This window comes from Emydura macquarii, unplaced genomic scaffold, assembly GCF_026122565.2.
Source record: "Emydura macquarii macquarii isolate MOO-44397 ecotype Brisbane River unplaced genomic scaffold, CSIRO-AGI_Emac_v2 contig_67, whole genome shotgun sequence".
In the NCBI taxonomy this organism is placed as follows: Eukaryota; Metazoa; Chordata; order Testudines; family Chelidae; genus Emydura; species Emydura macquarii.
Window position 1 is genome coordinate 1,051,091 of NW_027130204.1, and position 23,401 is coordinate 1,074,491.

At 55.1% G+C, this 23,401-nt stretch overlaps 1 protein-coding gene across 1 annotated transcript in view; it reads right to left on the reverse strand.

The window, feature by feature from the left end:
* Positions 1-21,207, reverse strand: part of PSD (pleckstrin and Sec7 domain containing) — a 58,301-nt gene extending 37,094 nt beyond the window's left edge. The window contains exons 1-4 of the mRNA XM_067536697.1: positions 20,212-21,207; positions 20,008-20,110; positions 18,841-19,333; positions 12,030-12,473 (exon numbers count right to left, since the gene is read on the reverse strand). Coding sequence (XP_067392798.1) covers positions 12,030-12,473; positions 18,841-19,333; positions 20,008-20,110; positions 20,212-21,207 — 2,036 coding nt within the window. The remainder of the gene's footprint in view (positions 1-12,029; positions 12,474-18,840; positions 19,334-20,007; positions 20,111-20,211) is intronic.
* Between the last annotated feature and the right edge of the window lie 2,194 nt (positions 21,208-23,401).

Here is a 23,401-nt window from a genome sequence, read left to right on the forward strand (position 1 = left end):
AGACTTCCTGCACCCGGGCTGGGAGTCCCTTTGTATTGTTCATACATCACAACCCTAAAGGTGCCCACAAAAATGAACAGGTGCTTGCCGATGGGAGGGGCACATGTCATGGACCTGAAGATTCATACTGAGCACACGCACAGCAGAGGAGCTGGGTGCCAGGGGAGCTCCCATGGGGGCAGGGGAGCACACCTGCAGGCTTACACTGAGAGGAGATGCTCTGGTCAAATTCAGGCAAGGTGACCTGGTTGTATGGGTTTAGTGGCACGCATAGAGGCACGCACCAAGCGACCACCCCCAGAAGTCCCACGTCAGAGTGGCTCACGTGGGGATCCAGGCACAGGGCATATGTCAGAGGCACATGCACATGAAGGCAGCCGAGTCTCACTGCGGTGTCTGCAAGAAGCGATAGGGAAGAGCTGCATGAATGCCTCCTGCCCGTGCTGGCGCGTGGGGCCCATCAGAAAGGCAGCCAAGCTGGCAGAGCGCAGTGCATTCACGTAGCCCCGAGGTTGTCTCTCCAACTCGCTGCCACCAGCAGTTTCTCCTGCCAAGAGCTCTCAGCTGGCCAGGCTGCCATCTGCTCTGCTCTGCGTCCATCAAAATGGTGAGACAGCAGAGCAGCACTTGCTCAGAAATCAGGCGCCTCCCCAGGCTCTGAAAGACCCTGCAGCTAGAACGCAGCATTGTGGGCCTCCTGACGTGACCATCCTTCCACCACAGATGGGCTCGCGTCCACTTACCAAGGCTCTTCTCACCAGGAACAGCCAAAGGGGGGTGTTCTCCTGGGCACGGCTCAGCCAACACCCCAGCGTTCAGCCTGTGACCCTGGGCTGGGCTCCCATGTCGCCCGGCTCACACACGCCATTTCTTAGCAGGATGCCAGCGGAGGGAGGTTCAGAAAGGCTGATGCCACTCCAGACCTCCCCTTCCCCATCCGTGCCCCCATCGGAGAATCCTGCCGCCCTTGCTCTCCAGCACAGCAGGGCTGCTCCCTGTGATGGGACACAGTTGGCACGGGGCAGGCGCTGGAGACACACCTGCAGGGACAGCAGCTCACAGCTCTCATGGACTGGCTGGATGCTAGGTAGGGCAGGCCCACGCTGCATCCAGCCAGCTCCCCTCCAGCTCTTCCAGTGCTGATGCTAAGAACGTGAGGGGCCAGATCCTCAGCTGGCATAAATCAGCCAGGGAGCGCTGCTGGTTTACACCAGCCCAAGATCCGGTTGAGGTTCTTTGCATCAAGATTGAAAGGGCCAGAGGGGAGCAAACCTCTGGTCTGCACAAGAGACAAATAAGCCGCTCTTCAGTGTCTGCCCCAAAACCTGAACCAGAGGTGTCCCCTCTCTCCTGGGGCGAGGCCTCCCTTCTCCTCTGAGCCCCGGCCCAGCCCCCTCCTCCAACTGTACAGCAAGCTCCTGTAAGATGGCCATACATGCAAGAGGTGCCATGGGAGCCACACTGGGGATCAGAGTTTCCCCCGCAGAACAAGTTCCAGGGCAACTAGGCTTCGAGAGCCGTACTCACCGGGTAGCTTTGGTGGAGAAGCTGCTTTTTCAGGAGGCACATGGCAGGGGGCATCTGAACCCAGTGACATCTGGATCTCTCAGAGTGTGGGGCCGGGCTGGACAGCAAGGGGTGGAGAGTGACCCAGGGGGAGAGAAAGTTGGAGGGGCAGAAATGAAAGTGCGGTTCTGGGGATCTCTGCCACTGTCCTCTTTGCACTGAAGCAGTTGTTCAGTTCTGAGCTTTCCGATCCAAACTGTAACCTTGCGGCAGCAGCAGCCAGATGGCGGCGGGAGCCCAGGCCCTCACCCTGGCTAGATATATAGCAGATAGGCCACACCAGAGCCCAGCCCTAGGGCGTTGCTATGGTTCCCTGCTCCTCGGGTGGTACCCTGATTCTAGCCTGGCTCTCCTGTGTGCCAGAGGCCCTGCTCACACCTCCCGCCTGCAGCCATGGCCCCCTGCCTCCCCCGGGATCACCGTGCTCCCCCCTTCGCTTCCCTGCCCTGCCTCTGCCTCTTGGCTCCCTCCCTTCCCCATCTTCTCACACACTCACAGCACGCACCCGGTTGTGACAGCCTGAACCACACGCTCACTCTCTCCTGAGCAATCCAATTGCCATGCTCTGACTTCGCTTGCTGTCTCCAGCCCACGCCACTGCAGAGAAAGCTCCTGCTGCCCTTCAGCTCTTGACCTAGGAACATCAGTGACTGGGCCTGTGCGCTGGGATCCCTTACAGCACAGGCCCCTTACGCAGCCACAAGCCCCTGCTCCCCGATCTTCAGCTGGGCTGCAGGAGCTGGCAGGAGGTTCTTCTCCCCGGCTCCTCAAAGGTTTCAGAGCCTGGAGAGCTTCCCACAGGGCGGGGGCCTTCCCCATCCTCCAAACTCCAGGCAACACTTTCTGCCCGTGCCCTAAACCAGATACACCCCAGTGAGAGCGCAAGTGCAGCCCAGCTGAGGTGGGGAGCCCATGGCCCCCTGCTCTAGTACGAGCACCGAGCCCATGGGTGAAATCAGAGGTCCTGGAGCACAACAGGGCTTGCACCCCCAATTCCACATGCCACGGCCAGCTCCTTCTGCAAAGAGACTCCAGTCCCCGACCGGTACAGCCTGCCTCACCCGCCGAGAAGCCAACTCCCCCTCACTCAACTGCGTCAGTGGTCCAGTAGATTCCCCACTTGGGGGCTGTTATCTCCCCGACCTGCCACCCCCTCCTCCTCTCACTCCCCTCCTCCTACCACCTGATCGTCTCACCCTCCTCTAGTCACCCCAACCCACTCCCTCCTCCTCCCACCCCGTCATCTCCCCTCCTCCAGCCACGCCCCAACCCATCACCGCCCCTCCTCCTACCACTCCATCATCTCCACGACCTCCAGCCACCCCCCGACCCGCCACCCCCCCTCCTCCTATCACCCCATCATCTCCCCCCTCCTCTAGTCACCCCCCAAGCCGCCCCCACCACCTCTCCTACCACCCCATTGTCTCCTTCTCCTCCAGCCAGCCCCCGGACCCATCACCCCCTCCTCCTCCTACCCCATCATCTCCCCCTCCTCCAGCCACCCCCAATCTTCCACCCACCCCCTCCTGCCAACCCTGCACCCATATCCTCCCATCCAGTCCCAATCACCCTGGCCCCCATATTCTCTCACCCTCCTTCAACTCTTATCCTCCCACCCCTGTGCCCTTTGCACCAGCTCCTGCCCATCCCAGCCCCTTGCAAACATTGCTGCCACACCACCATCCTCAAACTCTCCTGCCTCCTCTCAGCCCACCTCCCCACGCCGTCCCCCTGCCTGTTTCACCTCTCTCCCACCTCACATGGCTGCCCCCCACATCCTGTCACCCCATCCCGCTCTGCTCCCTGGCTCTTCGCCCTCTTGCCCACGGCCCTTCCCATCACTGCAGTGGCTTGAATCTCTCTCTTCTCAGGGCTGATTTTTCAGTGCGGCGAGCCCCACACTCGGCACAGCGCCCCACAGAGCCAGCTAACCAGTCTGCCCTGTGAAGGATGGCAGCCCCAAGGGGCGAGTGCCCTGGAGAAAATGGTCCTGCCCTGGCTTCTGGGCGGGAGAGGTCAGATCCCCTAACTGTCCCAATATTTAAAGGGACCTCAGTGCTCCCACGACCCTCTCCCTTCTTGAGCATGTCCCAGCAATTGGGCACCTGCACTAGCAAAGGCTGCGTTCTCCTCTGCATCGAATCTCTAGCACCCACCGGTGCTGGCATCAGCCACAGGAGATCCTTGGCCTTCTTATCAAGGCCTTGGCCATAGCATCCCGAAGATCTACCAGCACCCACAGCTGTCCACCAGCACCCTGCCAGGGGAGGCCCAGCTGATGACATCCCCTGACCGTTCTCTCCCAGGTCTGTGGCTGGTTTCTCCCCAGCTAGGCTTCTAGAACTGCACCCATCACTGCGGCATCTGACTTGCCTCTCCCTGCACATCTGCTGCTTCCAGCACGTTATCCCGCCTGCCCTTCTTTACATGCAGCCTCATCTCACTTCCGCCGATGCCCCAAATTCACCAGGTCCCTCTGGCGCATGGCTGTGTCGCCGTCTTCCATGGTGTCATTATGCAATCAGCGTGATTAGCGCCAGCTCTCCCTTCTCTTCACTGTCATGCCAGAAAGCAGTGCACAACACCGGGCCCCGGGTATGTTCGGGCAGAGCGATGGCTGTGCCATTGGCTTGAGCCCCGCATGGGAGGTGAAGCATCGAAGGTCAGAGCCGGTAGCCCCTGTAATACAACGCTGAACTGAAGGGTGTGGGACCAGATGGCATCCCTTATGTGGCATGCTGGTTTTGCCTATGTGGGTCCAGTTCCCAGGGATCACCATCTCCTGCGTATGGAAGGAGTCAGGCACCACTCATCCAAGCCACCGAGTTCCCAGACTCCCTGTCACACCAGGCGGCTCTGCACAGCCCTGATCACTAATTGCAAATTCTGGCTAACACTGCTTTGCCCAGTCCCCCTCCTGTTGCCATGGCAGCCACAGCTCCCTTTTCTCCATCTCTCAAGCACAACATCTGCCTTGGGTGAGAAGCTCCTTCCAACTGGAGCGTCCTCCCCACAACCAGCCCCCTGGCTGCAAGGATGGGAGGGGGCCATACTGTATCCTGCCCCTCATCCCGGAGAGGGAAACCCTGTACTCGACACCCCACACCCCTCTGCGGGAAGTGATGCCCCACCAGCACCCTGCAGTGGGGCGTGACACCCTATAACTCAGCACCCATCTGGGAGCACCCCACACTGGGGAGGGGCACAGATGCCCTTGTTTCCTGCCTTGGACAGGGCAAGAGCCTGTAAACCACCCCTCCCCTGCAAACTGAGGAGGGCTCTGCTCTCACCCTCCCTCCCCCAGAAGGAGGAATGGCCCTGCCAGGCCTGTACCGCCCTACACTCCTGCTTCATGGGGCAGGATGCCTGCAGCACTCCGTGCCTATGCAGGGGCGGGAGTCTGGGACAGCCTCAACATGAGCAGGAGGAACCAGCGCCTCTGCCCAGGTGACAGGAGAACCTCGTTAACTGGATCTCCTGCCGGGGAGGGGAAGAGGTCCCGCACCGCTTAGAGAAGAGGGCATGCGGCCAACAGTGGAGACCAGCACCTCACTCTACGATCTGGAGTCTGGCCGGGCTGCAGAGCTGGCTGCACATTTGCAAACGTGAAGCGCCACCTACTGGAGAAGAGGCCGAACAGGACCGAAAGTTGGTTCAATGCAACGCTGAAAGGGTAAAGGAAACTGAGTGCCGGTCTACAGGGCAAGTTACTGTGCACCAAGCCAAAGTGTGGTGCCCTGTAGATTCACATCCTGGCTTGCTGCGCAGTAACTAACTTGCCCTATAGACAAGCCCCAAGAAACAGATCTGACCTTCAGAGGTTGGATCCAGATTGGGAATAGGATTTTTCCAGATTTCAGGGCTGTTGGCTGAGGCCCATCTCCTCTTCTTGTGGATCACCTGAGATCAAACTGTCATGATGTCCCAAGGGGCTTGTAACTCTCAGTGATGCTGGAAAAGGCCTGGAGGTGTGAATGCAGCAGCATCATCTGTTACGTGTCCAGTTTATGCGAGCCAGGCATGCCTCCCAGCTGCAAGGCCAAGATGATGATCATCTCATGACTGCCACTGTTGAAGATCACCCTGGTTCACAGATCTAGGCCAGGGACCCAAACAGGCAGATACCAGAACATCATTTGCACAAATCCCACTAAAAATCTATCCACCAGCTGCATAGAGATTTCCTTACAGGATTTTGCCACTACTGTAATGGGAGCAAAGAGAACCCACTGGTCCATCAGCACATCTGAGATGCCTGGCGAGTGGGCTTCATGCCAACAGACAGCCTAGAAACAAGCCCAGTGGCACTAAAAGATTACCTTCGGAGAGCAATGGATGGAGGCTACAAGCCAGTGCTCATGGCAATTGGCCTTTGCAGCTCTGGACACAGCTGACCACAACGTGCTGCAGATCCGTTAGCCTGACACAGCTAGTGTAAATGCTGCCCTCATTCCTCTCCAGCAGGACACAAAGAGAAGCAATGGATAACTACTTCTCTTCCCATAGAGCCCTCAGCAGACAGCGCCACAGGAATTTAGCCTGTCCCGGGTTCTTTTCAATATCTACCTGAGACCATTCAAAGAGGCAGTGAGATGCCAAAGATTCGGCTGCCTGATGATGCACAGCGGTACATCATCTTCTCCAGAGACCCAACCAATGGCATAACAAGGGCATCGCAATAAAGATCAGCATCTAGATGAAAAGCAGCTGGCTCAAAGCCAATGGGGGGAAGATGGAAGGGGAAACACTCTGAAGAACTGGCCCAGACATTCTCCTCCCCTGCCACTGTCGGCATCTGCCTCCACTCATTAAAGTGGCCATGAAAGCCCCGTGAAAGTGGCATCCTGTAACACTTGACCTGGCCTAGAAAACAAGGGAATGGCACTGAGGGGGGAAAAGCCTTTTTTCTCCCTCCAGTTTGCTAGGGAATGTTGCCCCTTCCTCCCAGAGGAACGCCCATCCACAATGATCCAGTCAGGTTCCACCTCCACGCGGGTTAGTGTAACTGTCCGTATCTGTTCGGCAGGGGACACGAACGTGGAGACTCCAGCCTATGCAGAATGGGACGGGCAGTCTCCCCATGCCTGTACCCCACTCCCTTCGTTGGCTCCCAGTTGGTGTCTGTTTCCGTTGCCAGTTCGAGTCCTGACTTTCAAGGCTGGCAAGACACCACGTCCCAGCTATGTCTGCAGCCACATCCCCATTCCCGACCCACCCAGAATGAGGTGCTTCTTCTCGGCCGACGCGGCTCTCATAGCACGAGAGCAGGAGTCAAATTGGGTTTGGCTGTGGAAAAGTCTGGAGAGGAGAACAGCCTACTTTGGAGGCAGGGCACCCAGCAAGATCCCCCTCTTCAACCAGGCTTTCCACTGGACTTCAGCTCATGCTGTGGACAGGGCAAGTTGTGTGACTTGGCAGCAAAGCTCTGACAGCATCTGCACAAGAGCCCCACAGTGCAGGTAGAGATGAAGCTGTCAACAGATAGGAAGCAATTGGGAAACTGAGGCAGCAGACACTTGGGAGTTAAGATCCTACTACACCCAACTAATGGGGGTGTTGCACAATTATGGGGTCAGTGCAACTAGGACTGGCCCAGTTCAGAACCTCTTAAGGCCTTGCTGATGATAAAATGGCTGGAGAGTTTGCATGGGTTGGGGACACAGAGACTAATATCAGATTGGACTCCCTGTGCCCAGCTGTTTATCAGTCCCTTTGAAAAAAAATCTCTTCTATGCCACTTCTGCCAGCCAGACCCCAACTCCCCCAATTACTGCCGCCAGCCTTCCTTGCCTGTCTCCCATCTCCTCTCACCTCTTCCTGCTGGGGGTATCCAGGGCTGTAACTGCCATGGGCTGCAAGACGACTGGGTATGAGCTGCCAATTATAAAATTAAACGCACCCCTTAAACCTGGGGTGACCATGGGCTACAGACAGCCCTTGACTCCGGCTGCTCCAAAGCTGTGTAGCAGCTGGGTAGTTGCTTCTCTGATACAGAGTATAACCTCTTTGAGCTGCCCCACTCTTGGCCCTGAGGAAAGGGTGGGGGGCATGGCCTAGGCACCTCTGTGCTTCCACTGCTCCTGGGGCTGCTTAACCCATACCAAGGACAAGAATCCCGGGGTTCCCAGGATGGTGTAGGCAACCCCTCCTCCCTCCGGAGCTGGGCCGAGGGCAGCCTGGGCACAGCACATGATCGGTGCTTTCTGGATTTTCCACAGACATCTGAGCCTTGTTTACAACTAGGAGCACAGAACAGACAGACGCCCTGTCACCAGTGGGCAGCCCTGTCCATCACTCCCCCTGGCAGAAAGCACAGCAGACGCCTCACTCAGCATGGTCTAGCCAGGACACAGGGAAAGCTTGGCAGGCAGCACTTCTACCCCTCCCTATCTGTGTCCCTGCAGCACAGTCCTGGATACTGCTCAGGTTCCTGCACAGGGCTGCTTAGACTCATAGATTTAAGGTCAGAAGGGTCCATGGTGATCATCTGCTCCGACCTCCTGCACATCACAGGCCACAGAACCTCACCCACCCGCTCCTGTAACAGACCCCTGACCTCTGGCTGAGTCACTGAACTCCTTAAATCATGATTTAAAGCCGTCAAATAACAGATAATCCACCATTTACACCAGTTTAAACCTGCAAGTAACCTGTGTCCTGCAGAGGAAGGTGAAATCTCCCCAAGGTCTCTGGCAATCTGACCCGGGGGAAAATTTCTTCCTGACCCTAAACCTGGTGATCATGACCCTGAGTATGTGGGCAAGACCCACCAGCCAGACACCCGGGGAAGAATTCTCTGTAGTAACTCAGGACTTTGAAGTACTTTGCTGAGTGACTCTCCCAGGCGCCTCCATGTAGTTTGGGATGCCTGCAATGGGCCTCTTATTTCTTACGGCTTCCGCAGTAGGAGCCATCCAGAAGTAAAACGTGATGCGGAGACGGCAGATCCACTGCCACTCTTCGCTATACCCACTGTGATGCCCATGGAAAAAACAGGGTGTGGAGATGTAAAATGGGGATGTGGGGATACAAAAATGTGGGGAAAAACAGGGTGTGGGGATACAAAAATGAAACTGCCCATGTGTGAGGTTGGGTGTCAGAGCTGGCAACGGAGCCCTAGGGTACCAGCTCCAAGCAGGAGAGTGAGATGCCCTGGCACTGCTACACCGCTGAGGATCACAGAGGAGAAGAGATCTCTGTGTGAGGAGACGGAAATAAGAGCCTTGAGGCTGCTGAGAAAAATCAAAAGCCCTGCAGTTGAGGCCTGGTCTACACTAGGAAATGAAGTTGGTAGAACCATGTTGCTCTGGGGTGTGAAAATCCACACCCCTGAGTAATGCAATTAAACCGACCTGACCCCCCGGTGTAGACGGTGCTAGATGGACGGGAAAATTCTCTCCTCAACCCACCTACCGACTCTCGTGGAGGAGGATCACCTGCGCTGAGTGGAAAACCCCTGCAGCACAGCAGTGTTTCAAGCATAGACAAGCCCAGGTGAGATGCCAGACGGCCCAAGAACCCCTGAGAGCCAGAAAGCTGGGAGAGAGCCCAGGAAGTACTGGGAGGAACTGCATGGAGATGAGAAGGCAGGAAACAGATCGGAGGGGGGATAATCCCAAAGGGATGCAGAAAACTGAGCCTCAGCGAAATTGCATAGGCCCAGAATGTCCTTGTGCAGGCGTAGTTACGCTAGAGAGAAGCAGGTCAGGCAGCACAGTGTCTCCCGCGGCGCACCCTCAGGCACAGGCAGAGTTCTAAGAGCTCTCCAGGAGTTTGCCAGGCCAAAGGGACGCTGCACCAGAACGCAGCTGAGAGCCAGTGTCTCTACGCACAGCCCTACAGCAGAGTTTGCTTGCTGCACAATATGGACAGGTGGATCTTTGCAAAGGGAAATCAATTCCTGCTTCACGCATCCCCTGGGCTTCCCAGAGAGCAACATCTGTCTGCGGGAAGTAGGCAGTGCAGAGCAAACCGCAGAATTGATTCAACATGTGGGGGCGTCACCTCCTGGATAGCCATTAGGAGAACAAACAGCACTTACTTACACAAACTAACTAAAGCGTGTATGGCTTTAGTATAGGCTTGGGAGCCAGGAATTTCCACCTCTGACACTGATTTGCAACCTGATCTTGGAGGGTAAATCTCTTCTCTGTGCCTATTTCCCCAGTTGTAAAGAGGAGGGCACTGGCACTGGGTGCTGTGTTGGTCAACACATGCACAGTGCTTTAATTATATGCTCCAACACACTGTGAAAGTGGGAAAGAGGAAGCTATGACTCAAACAACTGCCCTCTTGCCACCTGACATCACGAGCTGAAATGAAAACAATTTAGCTCCACCATCTCCTAAAGATGGGTTCAAGGACAGAACCTCTGGGCCCGCAGGACCAAGTCCTGGTCAAGAACAGCCACTCCACCCATAAATGGATCTCAACTTTCCTCCTCGAAGGGCTGGGGATTGCGCCACTGGCCTCAAGTCACCATTACAAAGTGCCCGCAGCCCAACAGCATTGCCCATGGGACCCTTCCCTGAGCACCAAAGGGAGCGCATGGAAAACGGGGGAGCATGGGTTCTTTCATCTGCAATGATTCTGGATAACCCGCTTTAAGCAAAAGTGACTCTTCCTCCCTGCTCTCTTTCCTGGCCCAGCTCAGCCCTGACCTCTCGTGACACATTCCCCTCGACCCTTCAGGATGCCCCAAATGCACACAATCCCTGGGGTTTGCCTCCATCAATTCTACTTGCCCTGGAGTTTACCACATCAATCAACCATGTTCTCTCTGCCCCCTCCTGGGTAGTATCACCATGTCTGGCTTCCCTCACTCATCCCTGTTTCCCTTAGGCCAGGGCACTCACCTCTCCTAGGTTTCACCGGCGCCTCCTTGTCTCTACCAGGAGACGTAATTTACCAAACATGGTGGGGCGCCACCTCCTCTGTAGATGCTGCTGGGGCAAACATGCAAGCCTGGTTCCCCATGCTGGCCATGTGTCTCATCCTCCCCGCCTGCCACGGAGCCCGCTGTTAGCCGCCTGCCATAGAGCCCATCAGGCCCAACATTCCACCCGCGTCTCCAACGGCTCCCCCGGCTGCTCCAGGCTGGCTCCTGAAGAGACGTGCCCCCGGTGAGAGTTATGGGATCTCCCTGCAGGGTTGTGGATGCTGCCTTGTTACAGAGAGTCACTCTCCCACAAAGCAGCAGGATGGATTTATAAGTGCCCTTTGGAAACCTCCGTCCCCATCAGCCATGTAACCAAACGTTGTTTTCTAAAAAGAGGTTAAATCCTATTCCTTGCAGGTCTCTAGAGAAGAGCCAATCTACCGCAAGGGCTTAGTTTTGCACCAGAATTAATTCAGAGGTGCTCCTGGCCCCCAAACACCCTCTGCTCTAGCAGGGAGGGACAGATCAGACAGGCCAGCAGGTTGCTGGAACACATTCCACCTCTGCTTCAGCGCGGGGGCAAATCAGGTCTCCGAAGATCACACCTCCTGTGTCTGCTGTGCATTAACCAGTCAGCTCATTCAGCCAGGAGTTACCTCTCCTCTCCTCTCTGGCATGGCTGTAGGGATCTAGCCCTGTTGTGGACAGCTGGGTTTAGATGTTAGGCTTTCATTTCCCCCTCCCATTTCAATTCCCTTTGCCTTGTGACTTGAACTTCCCATTAACTAGTTGCTTGTCAATAGCACCTGTTTCTATGTCATTTCAGGCTCCCATAATTCATCTGCTTTGGGCCTCATGCTGAGAACCTGGCTAGCATCCAGCTCCCAGTGAAATCAGCAGGCACATGCTAGCTGCCTGTTACGTGCCTTCTTATGTGGATTCAAGGCCTCTGTCCCCCCTCTGCCCTCGATCACTCCTCCTAGAGCAGGAAGCAGAACTAAAGTAGGCAGAAGAGGAAAGTAACTGGGGAACCTGAACTCTTGCTGGAATCAGCTGGGACCATGGACAGGGGATCGATGAGGGTGCTCTGAGGGGAGGCCAGCTGTGTCCTGCAGGAAGAGAAGGGACCCGCACACCATTATAGATCTCTGGGATGCCACCGGGTGGGAGGGGAATGAGTGAGGGCTCAGACTGGCAGCCCTTGGGATGCTGCAGGGAGGAGGAGAGGACAAGCACCCCCATCCAGAACACAAACAGCTGCCGTGATGTCGCAAAGGCCTCTCGTGGTGATTGGCACCAGCAGCCAGCAAACGGAGCACAGCCCAGTGCTGGCCCGTCAGGAACAGCCTGTGTCCATCAGAGGAACTTGCGCTCACCAGAGTTGTTTTACTACGTGGATCCATCTGGCTGAGCCCCAGGACGTTCACGCTGGGTGGAAGGTTGGCATTCTGACTACCGCCCCGTCCCTGATGCTCTGGCTTGGGGCCAAGTTGATTGACTAACCCCCGAAGGCCACGTGACTCTGCTGGGTTGTAACACACACCCGCCTTCAATGGCTCTGATGGAGGTCGCCTGGGTCACTTACCTTACTACGGAGGCCAGGGGCAGCACAAAGCTGTCCTCTGAGCGGCAGGGGCTGTGAGAGCCTTTCTTCCCCCTTCTCTCTGGTTCCTCTTCCCTCTCAGTCCAAGGGGCATCGGTGGCAGAGCTGGTGCCGGAATCTGGCTCCAGGTGGGCCAGTGGAGCAAAATTCTGCTCAATCAGCTTGGCGCTGTCTCGGATCTGGTCCTGTATTTCTGGGGTGAGTGTTGGAAGGTCAAAGGTGAAATAGGTGCCATGGGTACGGGCGGGGGAGGAGAGGGCATCAATGGAATCCAGGCTGGTGTAGGATGTCCCCTTGGCTCGATGGGACTCCATGATGCTTTCAAAATGCCTGCTGAAAGAGTCCATGCCATCCTTGGAGAGGCTGTGTCCCAGGAGGAAGGGCACTGGTGACTTGAGCAGGCCCTGCTCATCTCTATGCATGATCCTGGCAGGGGGCAGAGAGAAGAAGCAGCTGGTCAGTAAGGAGCACAGAACCGTCTGCTAGCCCATCAATTATAAATTCATCTGCTACTGAGACTGATAACTGGGAAGGATAACGTATCCTCGGAACCCATACAGGGCCATAACCCTCTGAGAGAGCCAGGTTACAGGGAAAAAGCCCGGCCAGCCAGATAGGACATTGCAAACAGTGCCCCACACTGGAATGTGAATGGCTGAGCACCTCAGAGCTCTGGATGCATGTCCCCATTAACACAGAATGGACCTTTGTCTCCTCCAGCGGCTCATCCCCACAGACCTATGACTCAGCTACTACACACAGGCTTGGCCTTTTGGCTCAGGCAGTAAAGGCTCAGTCTTTTAGATGCCAAGGTCCTGGGTTCAGATCCCACTAAGGACCCAGCCATGTACCCTCCAAACAGATTTGTAATGGGATACAAAGCCTTTCTCCTCTGTGTTACTGGTGTGAATCCAGCCCTGATCAGAAGTCATTACCGTCTGACAGCGTGACCTGTTAAATGAGGTAGGTTGCAGTCAGCCAATCAAACTGAGCACAGGGCAGTAAGCAGCTTTCCAGCAAAATGAACACAAGTTCACTTCATTCATAAAAGTACAAACAGAACCTTAAAAGCCCTCTCAGTTGATATGCTGCCATCAGTTTAATAAAGTAAGTGGAAATGACTTTTCAGGCCACGCTGATTTCTGATCGGCTAGAGCACAGGAAAATCAGAAAGTGTTCTATCCCACTGCTATGCCAGTGATTATTGGACACCATGAACAAACATCTTCACACAAAGAACTTGGAAAACTCATTGTCTAAACCCCTGCATGTCATCAATTCATTAACCAGTGTGTTCTGTGCAAAACACAACTCTGGTAATCTCACTAGGCCAACCTCTCCATGATTTCAATGGAAGTTTGCCTAAGTAATCAGTAACCAGCCTTTCTGCTTAACTATTCTCCACTTCTGTTGTGCAGTGTTACTGTGTGCTCAAACACTCACCACGTTCCACCTCAGAGGTGACTGCATTTCAGTGGTGGGTGAATTGACGGTACTACATGGTAAAAAAAATCAGTCTGTTACATTTTGTGGAGAGCTTCTTTTCCCCCGAGAAAGAGGCCAGAGAAATGTAAATTCACTATCATTATAATTCAGGAAGTGTGCGATTAAATCAATTTAACAATGCCTGGATCGTTTGTCATTCGTGTCCATCTGGAGTACCACATGCTGTGCCAGAGGCAGAGGACCATTGCTGTGAATGGCATGCAGCATAGGGCAGTGCCAGCAGTGTTAAAGCAGCTGGGCTGAGTCTCACTGGAAAAGGAGGGGGCAGGCAGGGGACCTCGGTGGGCTGGACGGGATGTTTCCCACACCCCATTGGGGATCGGAGCAGAGGGGCACCATCTCAGCAAGAGGGAACTGCAGGTCCAGGGTAACAGACATGGGGATGGAAGGGAGCAGAGCCCGGAGTGTAACTGGGCTCCTGCCCACAGAAGTACGGACAAGAAACAAACTATCTCCAGGTGCCAGTCACATAAGCAATGGCCAGAGACACAAAACCCTTTCCAGAAGGGGAAGGGATCGTGGGAGAGGGGAAGGAGGTAAAGGATAGAGAGGCCCGCACTGCTTCTGGAGCAGGAGCCTCGTCAGCGGTCCTTTCTGACAGATACGGGCCTGTGTGACTAGCAGGAGGCAAACTCATTGTTGTGATCTTTTCCCAATGATACCCACTTCGAGGTATGTCATTGCAGCGGGGGGAGAGCAGTGGTTTCAGCATTCCCGGCACTGTAAGCAATACCCAGCTGCTGTATCTTGGCATGTCCCTTCCCGGGCCGCACACAGTCTCTCATTGGAGTCGAGCACAGGCCCAGGGCAGTACACACACCCCATATGGCCTCCTGCTCTGGACACAGCTCCTCTGCTACAACAGTCTAGGACCTGGTTCATTTTTTATTGCAGCTCTTCTCTAGATCACTGTCAACAGCAGATTTTTTCCCCGCAATAGCCCCCCAGTCCTGCCAGTGATGGTGCTGGTTAATTCTGCAATATTAACACCTATGCCTTGAACAGAGCCTTGATCCCAGGCTAATTAGGGGCATATTTATTGCCCCCAAAATCACAACTCTGCTGGAGTTTGATGTTCCTAGCAATTATTTTTTGTAAGCAATTCTCACCAATTTGCTGTCCTCTTCCGCCGGCAGGTCCCTACTAAAAATACATGGTAGCAAACTCATTGGTATATTCATGCCCCATCCTGAGGGGACAAATTCAGCATGGGCCAAAAAAATCACCAGGATCGCTTGCAAGAGAACGTGCAATTCAGTGGAAAGGTTTCCAAAATCTGGCCCCGGTACTCACAAGTACTGATGTCAATGGCAGTTAGGCACCTAACTAGCCTTTAGGATCGGGGCCCCTGTGACTCTGTTTCCCATCACTTCGGCTCGGATTCAGCAAAGCACTTCAGCAAATGTTGATGTTCCCTTGGAGTCCGTGTAAGCATGTATTTCTAATTAAGCACATGCGTAAGTGTTTTGCTGAATCATCACTTTCACCTGTTTTTAATGCACAAAACTTTGCCTCTCACCCTGTAGTTATTTACCATCCATAAAGTAAAGGTTCTACTCCCCAGAGTGGCTCTCTGAACATGGCATTATGGGACTCCATGTGTCCCGGGTCTCAGTGATTTCGAGAGCAAACCTGCTCCATGTACAAGTAAAAGATGGTTTCCTCACTGACGGCCAGTCCGGCAAACTCCTCTGGGATCTGAGAGTCAAGCTGGTTCTCTCCTTCACACACCGTCACTAATGCTGATGGTTCTGCAGGCCACATTCTGCCCATGAGGGGTTTGCACAGCTGCAACCGATTGGAATGTAGCAAGCACTTCCGACGCACAGAGGCGTAGAACCCAGCTCCCTCTTACCTGTGGGTATGTTTGCAGTGCAGGCAAAGGTGTGACAACAGCACACGAGGGTGTGGCCAAACTGGCTTTGATTTAGGTAGCCTGAAGAACAATAGCAGCGAAGTCATGGCAGCTCAGGCAGCAGCATGGCTCGCTGCTCAAGTACATACCCACTGCCCCTCTTTGTCAGCACGGCTGCTTCTGCACTGGGGGTTTGGTCTACATAGCTGTGTTGCTCCGGGGTGGGGGATTTTCCACACCCCTCACCAATGTAGCTGTGCCAGTACAACCTTTAAGTGTAGACCAGGCCTTAGGTTTGCCATTACAGACAGGAGAGCTGAATCTCCTCAGGGATCAAATCTGCTGAGTAAGAAGGTGCCCTTTCTCCAGTCACTTTTCCTTGCTGGTTAGCTTGCCGTTTCCTTTTGCTGACCAGCCTGGTGTTAGCCATGTACTCCCAGCTCTGGCGTTTGTCGTCCCTCTATCCCCTAAGGAAGATCCACTCTTTGGGACAGTCAGCGTAACCATGCAATGCTCCCTGATGCCTGGGGAGCACCCACACTAACTCCCTGCCCTTGTAGATCCACTGCAGATTCCTACAGCCAGATTTCTCCAGGTTCCAAGAGATGCAGATGGGTGTCTAGTGGGGTTTCTAAGAGCATGGAGGTGCCTAATGCTCATTGCTTTCAATACTGAGGTGAGGCATTCTGAAAACCCCACCAGCTGCCCACCTGCATCTTTAGGTGCCTGAAGACCTTTAAAAAGTGGGCGCTCAATAACTTCCACAGTGGCAGCCTCCAAAACATGCTATTCTACAAACATGCTGCTCTACAAAACAGGCCTAGAGAGATCTTAGGTTGCTTCTCTCAGTCATGCCAATAACCCACTTGAAGGGGTGTTTTAATTACTCAGAGGCCTGTTTTGCATAGCATTTGTGCCAGGAGGTTATTTACTTATTTTTTACTGCTATGGTTATCCCAGTACACCCGAGAGGGGGTGCTCTCATCCCAATATAAATGTTCATTATAGCGGTAGAGCTAATCCCCCCCCCGCTATGGGAATAGAGGGATTGCATCACATTAGCTACTCTAGTCTAGCTAAAGCACTACAACTTGCGTGTGTAGACAAGGCCTTACTGCACTAGCAGATCTGGCAACTTGAATGAGGTCTTGGCCATCTCTCTGGTCTGGAGACTGTCCCTCAGTCCTACAGCACTGTTACGTTACTGCAGGCGTAGTATGTATGTACTATTGTACGTTACTGGAGATGTAGTAGTCATGGAAGAATAAGGCAATCAGCATGGGACAGCGAGATCCACATGCCAGGAGCGATCAGGCCAAGGGAAAATTCAGCTGGGTGGTACAATTCCACAGTGGCCCAATGGGGGCACCATTCACTCTGCTCCCATACTGTTAGAAGAGCCATTCAACAGTCGGGAGCAGAGAGGGGCTGGGGCCGGAAAGCTGGCCTGGAAAGAAGAGGGCGCGGCGATGTATTCACTGACAAAAAAGCTCTGTTTCCCCAGGGATGACTAACCTGTGAGCTGCCCGTGTGAAGCTACAGTGTTTTACCACAAGGTAGACGAGGTGAGCTCATCCCAGGTGGGAGTATAGTTCTCTCCTCGCCTCGCCACCTTGCAGCAAACACTACAAGAGCCATGTCTTTGTGCAGGATTTTACAAAGTGATCACTATCTCCTGGCTGCATCTCAGCCTGCCTGGGCCAGGTGTTCAGCCCCGTTCGGCTGCCATGCTCCACAGGGATGACTCAGCGCATGAGGAATGGCTGTCCTCCCCCGTCGTGGCCAGAAAGGAGGGGGTTCCTTTATAAAGGGAGTAGCTGGCCTGTTTCTTCCCAAGATCCACTGGCCATGACATGGCCTCACCTAAGACACTGAGTGGGCAAGCCCAGAAGCCCCCAGAAGAGCCTGGCCATTGCAGCCTCCAGTCTCCAAGTCCTCAGTTGTTGTCTGACCTGCAGCCACTGATCACATGGGACTCCTGGCGAGTCACTGCATGCACTGCTCCTGATGGGACAATGTGGGTAGCCCTGAGCCAGTGTGCGCCACAATGGGCCCCGCGGTTCCAGCCAGGCTCCTCACCCAATGCGCAGTGACCAGCTAGATTCATGTGGCAAGCCACACTTCGGCCTGAGGGGTAGGAGAAAATCCATCTTCCACGTCACACCCAGCGGGACACCGCTCTTATGCTTATTAGCCCAGCCCCAGCTGCAGGAGCTGCTGGCTGTGCCGGTGGTCCGTTTCCCAGCTGGGGGAAGGAGACAGTCCTGCACGCGCTCAGCCGTCTGAGTGTTGGGCACCTCGGACTGGCTGGGTGACGTCACAGTCACCTACCCTTGCAGCCCGGAGGGATTAAACTAGCCGCAAGCCAGTGAACAGCACTTAGACTTTAGATCAGCCCCATGTGAGAACTAAGAGGTGGATCCAGGCCCGATGCAAAGTCCATTCAAGTCAATGTGAAGCATCCCACTGATTTCAGTGGCCTTTGGATCAGGCCCCAAACTCGAGCCACTTCATGATTCATCCTTCCATCCTCCCCAGGGTAGCATTCATCCCAGCGCATCTTTCCTGTCCCTTGCTCTACCATTGCCCTACTCACTCTGTTCTCCAGTACTCGCTTTTGCTCCACACCTTTCCATCAGAAAGTGCTTTGTGATAATAAATAACATATACAGGCAAACAATTATACTTCTTGCTGTTTGCATTTAGAACTCCTTCCATCCCAAAAAAATCCCAGAGCATAACACAAAATTTAGCAATTTCTTGTCCTAGCTTTGCATAGAAACTTGTTCACCCACCACTGAAATGCAGTCCCTTCCGAGGGGGAGCATGGCAGCTGTTGGATAACACACAGCAACACTACGTGACAGTTTAGGACAGGTAGAAAAGAATGCTATCGCTTATCTGACAAAGCTCCGAGGGAGTTTAGGGAGGCAGAATGTCGTTATCCTGGTTGGAATTTGACCCTTACTTGCTGAAAGTGCCTCAGGGTCTCTGGTCACTCCAGTGCCCTTAGTTCTTTGTCCCCAGCAGCTCCCACAGAACAGCACCTCCTGCTGACACACCAGCACCGTTGGTTTTCTTTATCAGTTTCCCATCTGAGTGCATCACTTGGTAATTGCCCTGTTCCATTTACTCCTTCTACAGCATTGGCCTGTGGCATTGGCCACAGTCGGCAGACAGGACATTGGGCTAGATAGACCATTGGGCTGACCCAGGCTGGCCGTTCGTAGGAATGCTGGCCAGCCCAGTTTTAGTTTAGCTTGTGATATTGGACAGGATCCCCACCTAATGTGAAGATACTCTACACAAAGACAGAGCTGACAGGTCACACGTGTCTGGTTTGGGCGCTTGCCCACAGTGCGAGTGAGAGATGATGGAAAAAGAAGCAGCCCACCACAACGCACCATCTCACCCCACCTCGGCAAACCTCACCTGCTCCCGTTCTCCTGCCTCGTCGTTTCAAACACCTCGTCATTCTCGTCCACCTCTTCCCCCTGCACCCTGGTCCTCAGACACTTGCCATCCTGCTCTCTCATGCATGGGGGAGAGGGGTCTTCAGGTGCACTGTTCCTTCTCCCCGAGGTTCCCGTGAAACTTGGATTGCTCTCGCTGTCCTTCTGGCTCTCTATGGCTGAATCCACCTCGTCCTTCTCAGCCAGGATATCGTCAATGTTGGTCTCACGATAGCATCGCAGAGGCACTGAGTCCAGATCCGTCTCCGAATACTTCACTGTCCTCTTTATGATGCCAGTTTCACAGGATCCTGGCTTCTTGCTGCTTGTTGGAGCCATCTCTATCTCCACCTCGACGTGACACAAACTGCGCTCGGCCATTGGCGTCTCCGGTTCTGGCGGCAACAGGTGGCTGGGCTTCTGCAGGGGCTTTGCCAGTGAAGGAGGCTCAAGAGGTTTCTGGGGGGAGGTTCCTGGAATAGAGAGATCCCAGAGCATTTACATGCCGGCAGCTGTAACCTTCTAAGAGCAACCCAGCTGCGTCTGAGAAACACAGAGGGACCCATTTTGCAGCTGACACGTACGTACACTCCCGCTGAGTTCAGCCTGGAGTGGCTGCACACAGAAAGGGGGGACATGAAAGAAGGCATGAAGAAGAGAGAGACCAGAGGGACAGAGGTAAGAAAGGAGATATCGGGGCAGTGCCCAAAAGGAGATTCACCTCTGCCAGTGAGTCTGAGTGTTTGGGGTGGCTAGATGTACCCAGAGTTGGACAGGTGCAGCCCACCTAGCTCTCAATTGACCCAAACCGGCCTTTCTAACCTGAAGCCCCCTGCACTCATATGAGCCAGCAGAGACGCCAAAGCCAGGGTTAGGGGTTTGTACAAGCAGACTCCATGGCGGCAGAGCCGTGGGCCTCCGAGGAGCAAGGCCTGGTCATTTCAAGCCTGGATTTTATTAGCAGGGCCCAAGCTGCAGAACGCCCCCATCACAAAGCTTGGCGTGGGAGGGCTCGGTTCTGGGGCGGGTTCGGTTGGACCAGCACAAAGAAAAGGTCAGCTGGATTTAGCAAGCAGCTGTCAGTCACAGTGGAAGGTGAGTCTGTCCTCAGCCCCAACCCCCACCCCGACCCGCAGGGGCTTGTTACCTGTCCCCGGAGGGTCCAAAGAGCCATAGAAGAATTCCCACTTGGCCCTGGCGATGCGCTGAGCATGAGCTGAGCTCTCCCGGGAATATGCCCACGAGCCCCCCTGCAGGAACGAAAGAGCAGATCAGCTGGGAGCCTCCCAGAGGGGACAGGGTCTCTGGAGGCGAGGGCCCGGCCCTCACTCAGACACATGCGGGGCAGTACCTGATCAGGAGGCTCCGTGCACAAGGGGGTGTGCAGGAGTGCCGAGAGGTGCTCTGATGGGGTTCCCAGTCCATTGGAGAGGGAGCTGAAGAGGCAGTTGGCATTCAGGGCGTGAGGGTGTCCTGCTACCCTTCCATTGCCAGGACTCAGAGGGAGCTGCTTCCCCACTGAAGACCAGCTACCGGCCAGGAAAGGATCAGAGGCAGAGACCTCTAGCTTCAGCTTCCGACTGAGGTGCTCCTGGAACGGGCTGTTCTGGGTGGGCGGGGGGCGTGTGCCTCTGGGATGCCCAGTCAGGGAGCCGCACGCGGGCGGCCTGGCTGTCACCCGGGGGCTCTCACTCATGCCCTGCCTGGCGCCTCCTGCAGGTCCCGGGGCTCTGCGCTGTGGGGAGGGCTGACTTTGCACGGTGGGGCAGGAGCTCCCCTCTTTGCTGGAGCCGCAGTGGACGGCCTCCCCGAACTCTAAGCTGCGGCTCAGGCCATGGGGGCTTGGCCCGTTCTCCCTCTTGGGCTCGCCTGGTGGGAGGCCATTGAGGGTCTTCACACTGGCCTTTTCGATGAAGCGGAACGTCACCACAGAGCTCTGCCCCTCGGGCATCGGTGCCACCAGCGGGCTGCGGCTGCCGGGGGAGCAAAGCAAGGAGCTTTGCCTGCTTCTCAGCGGTGTGCACGGCGCCGTCACCCGCCCAGAGCTTGGGCAGTTGCCATCGCCAAAGGGGCCAGTGTCGGGAGCCTTGCGGATTAGGGAGCCGGTGCTGTTATACATGCCCAGCTGGCACCGCCGGGCGTCGGGAACCAGGCTTTTGCGCAGTAACTGGACCCTGCCCGGGCTGAGATTGGGTGTGAGGCAGCGCTGTGGGCTGCAGGCAGCGGACTCCATGCTTTTGGCAGCAGGCAGCCAGGGCCTCCGATCCAGGTCACGGGCCAACCGTGGGGACGATCCAGCGCAGTCGCCTTCGGGGCGGAAGCGGACAACTCCCCCAGTCTGGGCCATCGCGCAGGAGGAATCAGGTTGGAAGCCAAAAGGGGCAGGGCAGGGAGGAGGAGCTTTTCCAACACCCGTGAGCCAAGAGCTCCGCCAGAGGGAGACGCATCCTTACGCAGCGGCCCTGAAACAAAGGAAAGAGCAGCAAGTTAGAGAGACGATGCAATGAGAGACATGGGCCGGACCGGGGCCCAGCATTGTCCTGATCCACCGCAGCTCCCCGCAGCGGCATCACACTGGCGTAAGTGAAGGCAGAATTTGGCCCAGCTGGCGTAAAGAGAGAGGAAACAGGACTACAGTCTCAGAACCGGCCACTGAAATGGCACAATGAGGCAGTGCTGAACGTGGCCTGGAAAAAGCATGCATGGGAGGAGGGGTGGGAATCTATCATGTCCTATACATTAAAATGCCATCATAGCTGCCTGTCCCCCACCCCCATCTCCTCTGCTCTCCCAGCCCCACCTCTGCTCCTCCTTCCCTCCATCACCCAGCTCTGGGGGAACTGCAGGGGAGCTGCCTCTCCCCCCAGACTGGGTGTTGCAGAGGGAAGCGGGGAGCAGCAGAGGCAGCACCCGGTTGCTCCCAGGAGCAAGGGGGGAAGAAGGGAGTGGAGCTGCCTTGAGATGTCAGGCTCCTGGGAGACTGTGCCTGGCTCTTCATGACAGATCTGCCTGCCTGCTGCAGGAAGCCTGATCGGCTGCTCTTCCCCAGGAGTTGGGGGAAACAACCAATCAGAGGGGGTATTCCCCAGGCAGGGCTGACACTTGCATGCCTCAGCTGTAGCCATTTCATTTGCCAGCTGGGCACCCACTCGTGACCAGGTGCACCCATCAGCCCGGCAACGAGGGTCCTGTCTCATTCTCAGACATGACTTGCATGTGCAGGGAGACACCCCGGAGAGAACTTACCTGCTCTTCACGTGCAGCTGTGAGCTGCGGGAGAGTGGAAGGAAACAGCGAGGAAGGGGCACGCATGGGGGGGCGGGCACATGAGCGGCATCAAGAGGAGAATGTGGCCCTTTGTGTATAAGGCAGGTAGTGTGAAAGAGAGAGAGAGGTGGAGGTGCGGCTTGATCCTCTATAGGGACCGCCTGCAGAGCCAGAACCACTTACCCTTCAGCCAGGAATGAGGTGTGGCCCTCAAGTCCGAACTCTCCCCCCCTCCACAAGTTGGTAAGAGCAACACAGGCATCATGACAACACAGGCAGCTTATTTCAAGGTAATGGATGCCTAATGCCACTGATATCTCCCGTCTCTGCTGGTCTCCACCCGGCCTGTTGTTATTGCCACTTATTTCTGTTGTTGTTATACCCCCATGCTTCCAGCATATCACCTCTACCCCAGGAACGGACTCTGATCCAGCTCTACTCATTCCAAGGACTCAACCAGGTTCTAGCTCCTGAAGGCATGCAACAGGCTTGCCCTTCCCATGGCATCTGGTAACCTAGACAAGCGTTGCTCCACTCAGGTAATCCCTTGCACAACTGACCCACTCACCTATCACAGTTCTCCTAGGAAACAAAGCAGATGGAAGAAACCATATTGCAGATGACAGGACCCTTCCCTGGGCATGGACCAGAAGCAGGAAGCACAAAGCAAGATGAATCAAATTAATGCTGATCAGCACAAGAGCTGCCAACTGACAATACGCAACCTCTTCTGGAATGAAACACTCGAGATAGCCTGTGACACCTACATGACACTGCGAGCCCTGGGCTCCCCGGGATACTTGGTACATCACAGACCCAGACAGGACAAGACAGCAGGTGGCTCTCCGCAAACTTCAAATCCACGAGAGGTGCCTCCGGTGAGACAAGTTCACTCATCTGACAATAGAAAGCAGAGCCAAAGCTAACAGATTTTATGCTCATTTAGAGACCACCACAAACAGAAGGATTTATCAAGGAGCTCATGGATGGTGTGTCGGGGGGTCGTCCTGGGGTATTTCAGCAGATATGTTGAGAAGCCCAAAAACATCTCCCCATGTGCCTCCCTAGGACTCTCATTGGTCATCTCTGGTCCAAAGGACTTCATCCCTACCCATTGCCCACACAGCTCTCCTTGGCTTTCTGATACTCTGTGCCTGATGAGAAGAGATGGGTGGGAAATCGAGCACCGAGGGCAGAAACCAAAGGCTGATACAGACAGGATGGAATAGAATACATTCCTACAAGCTATGCTGAAGCTGTATGATAAGCCAAGA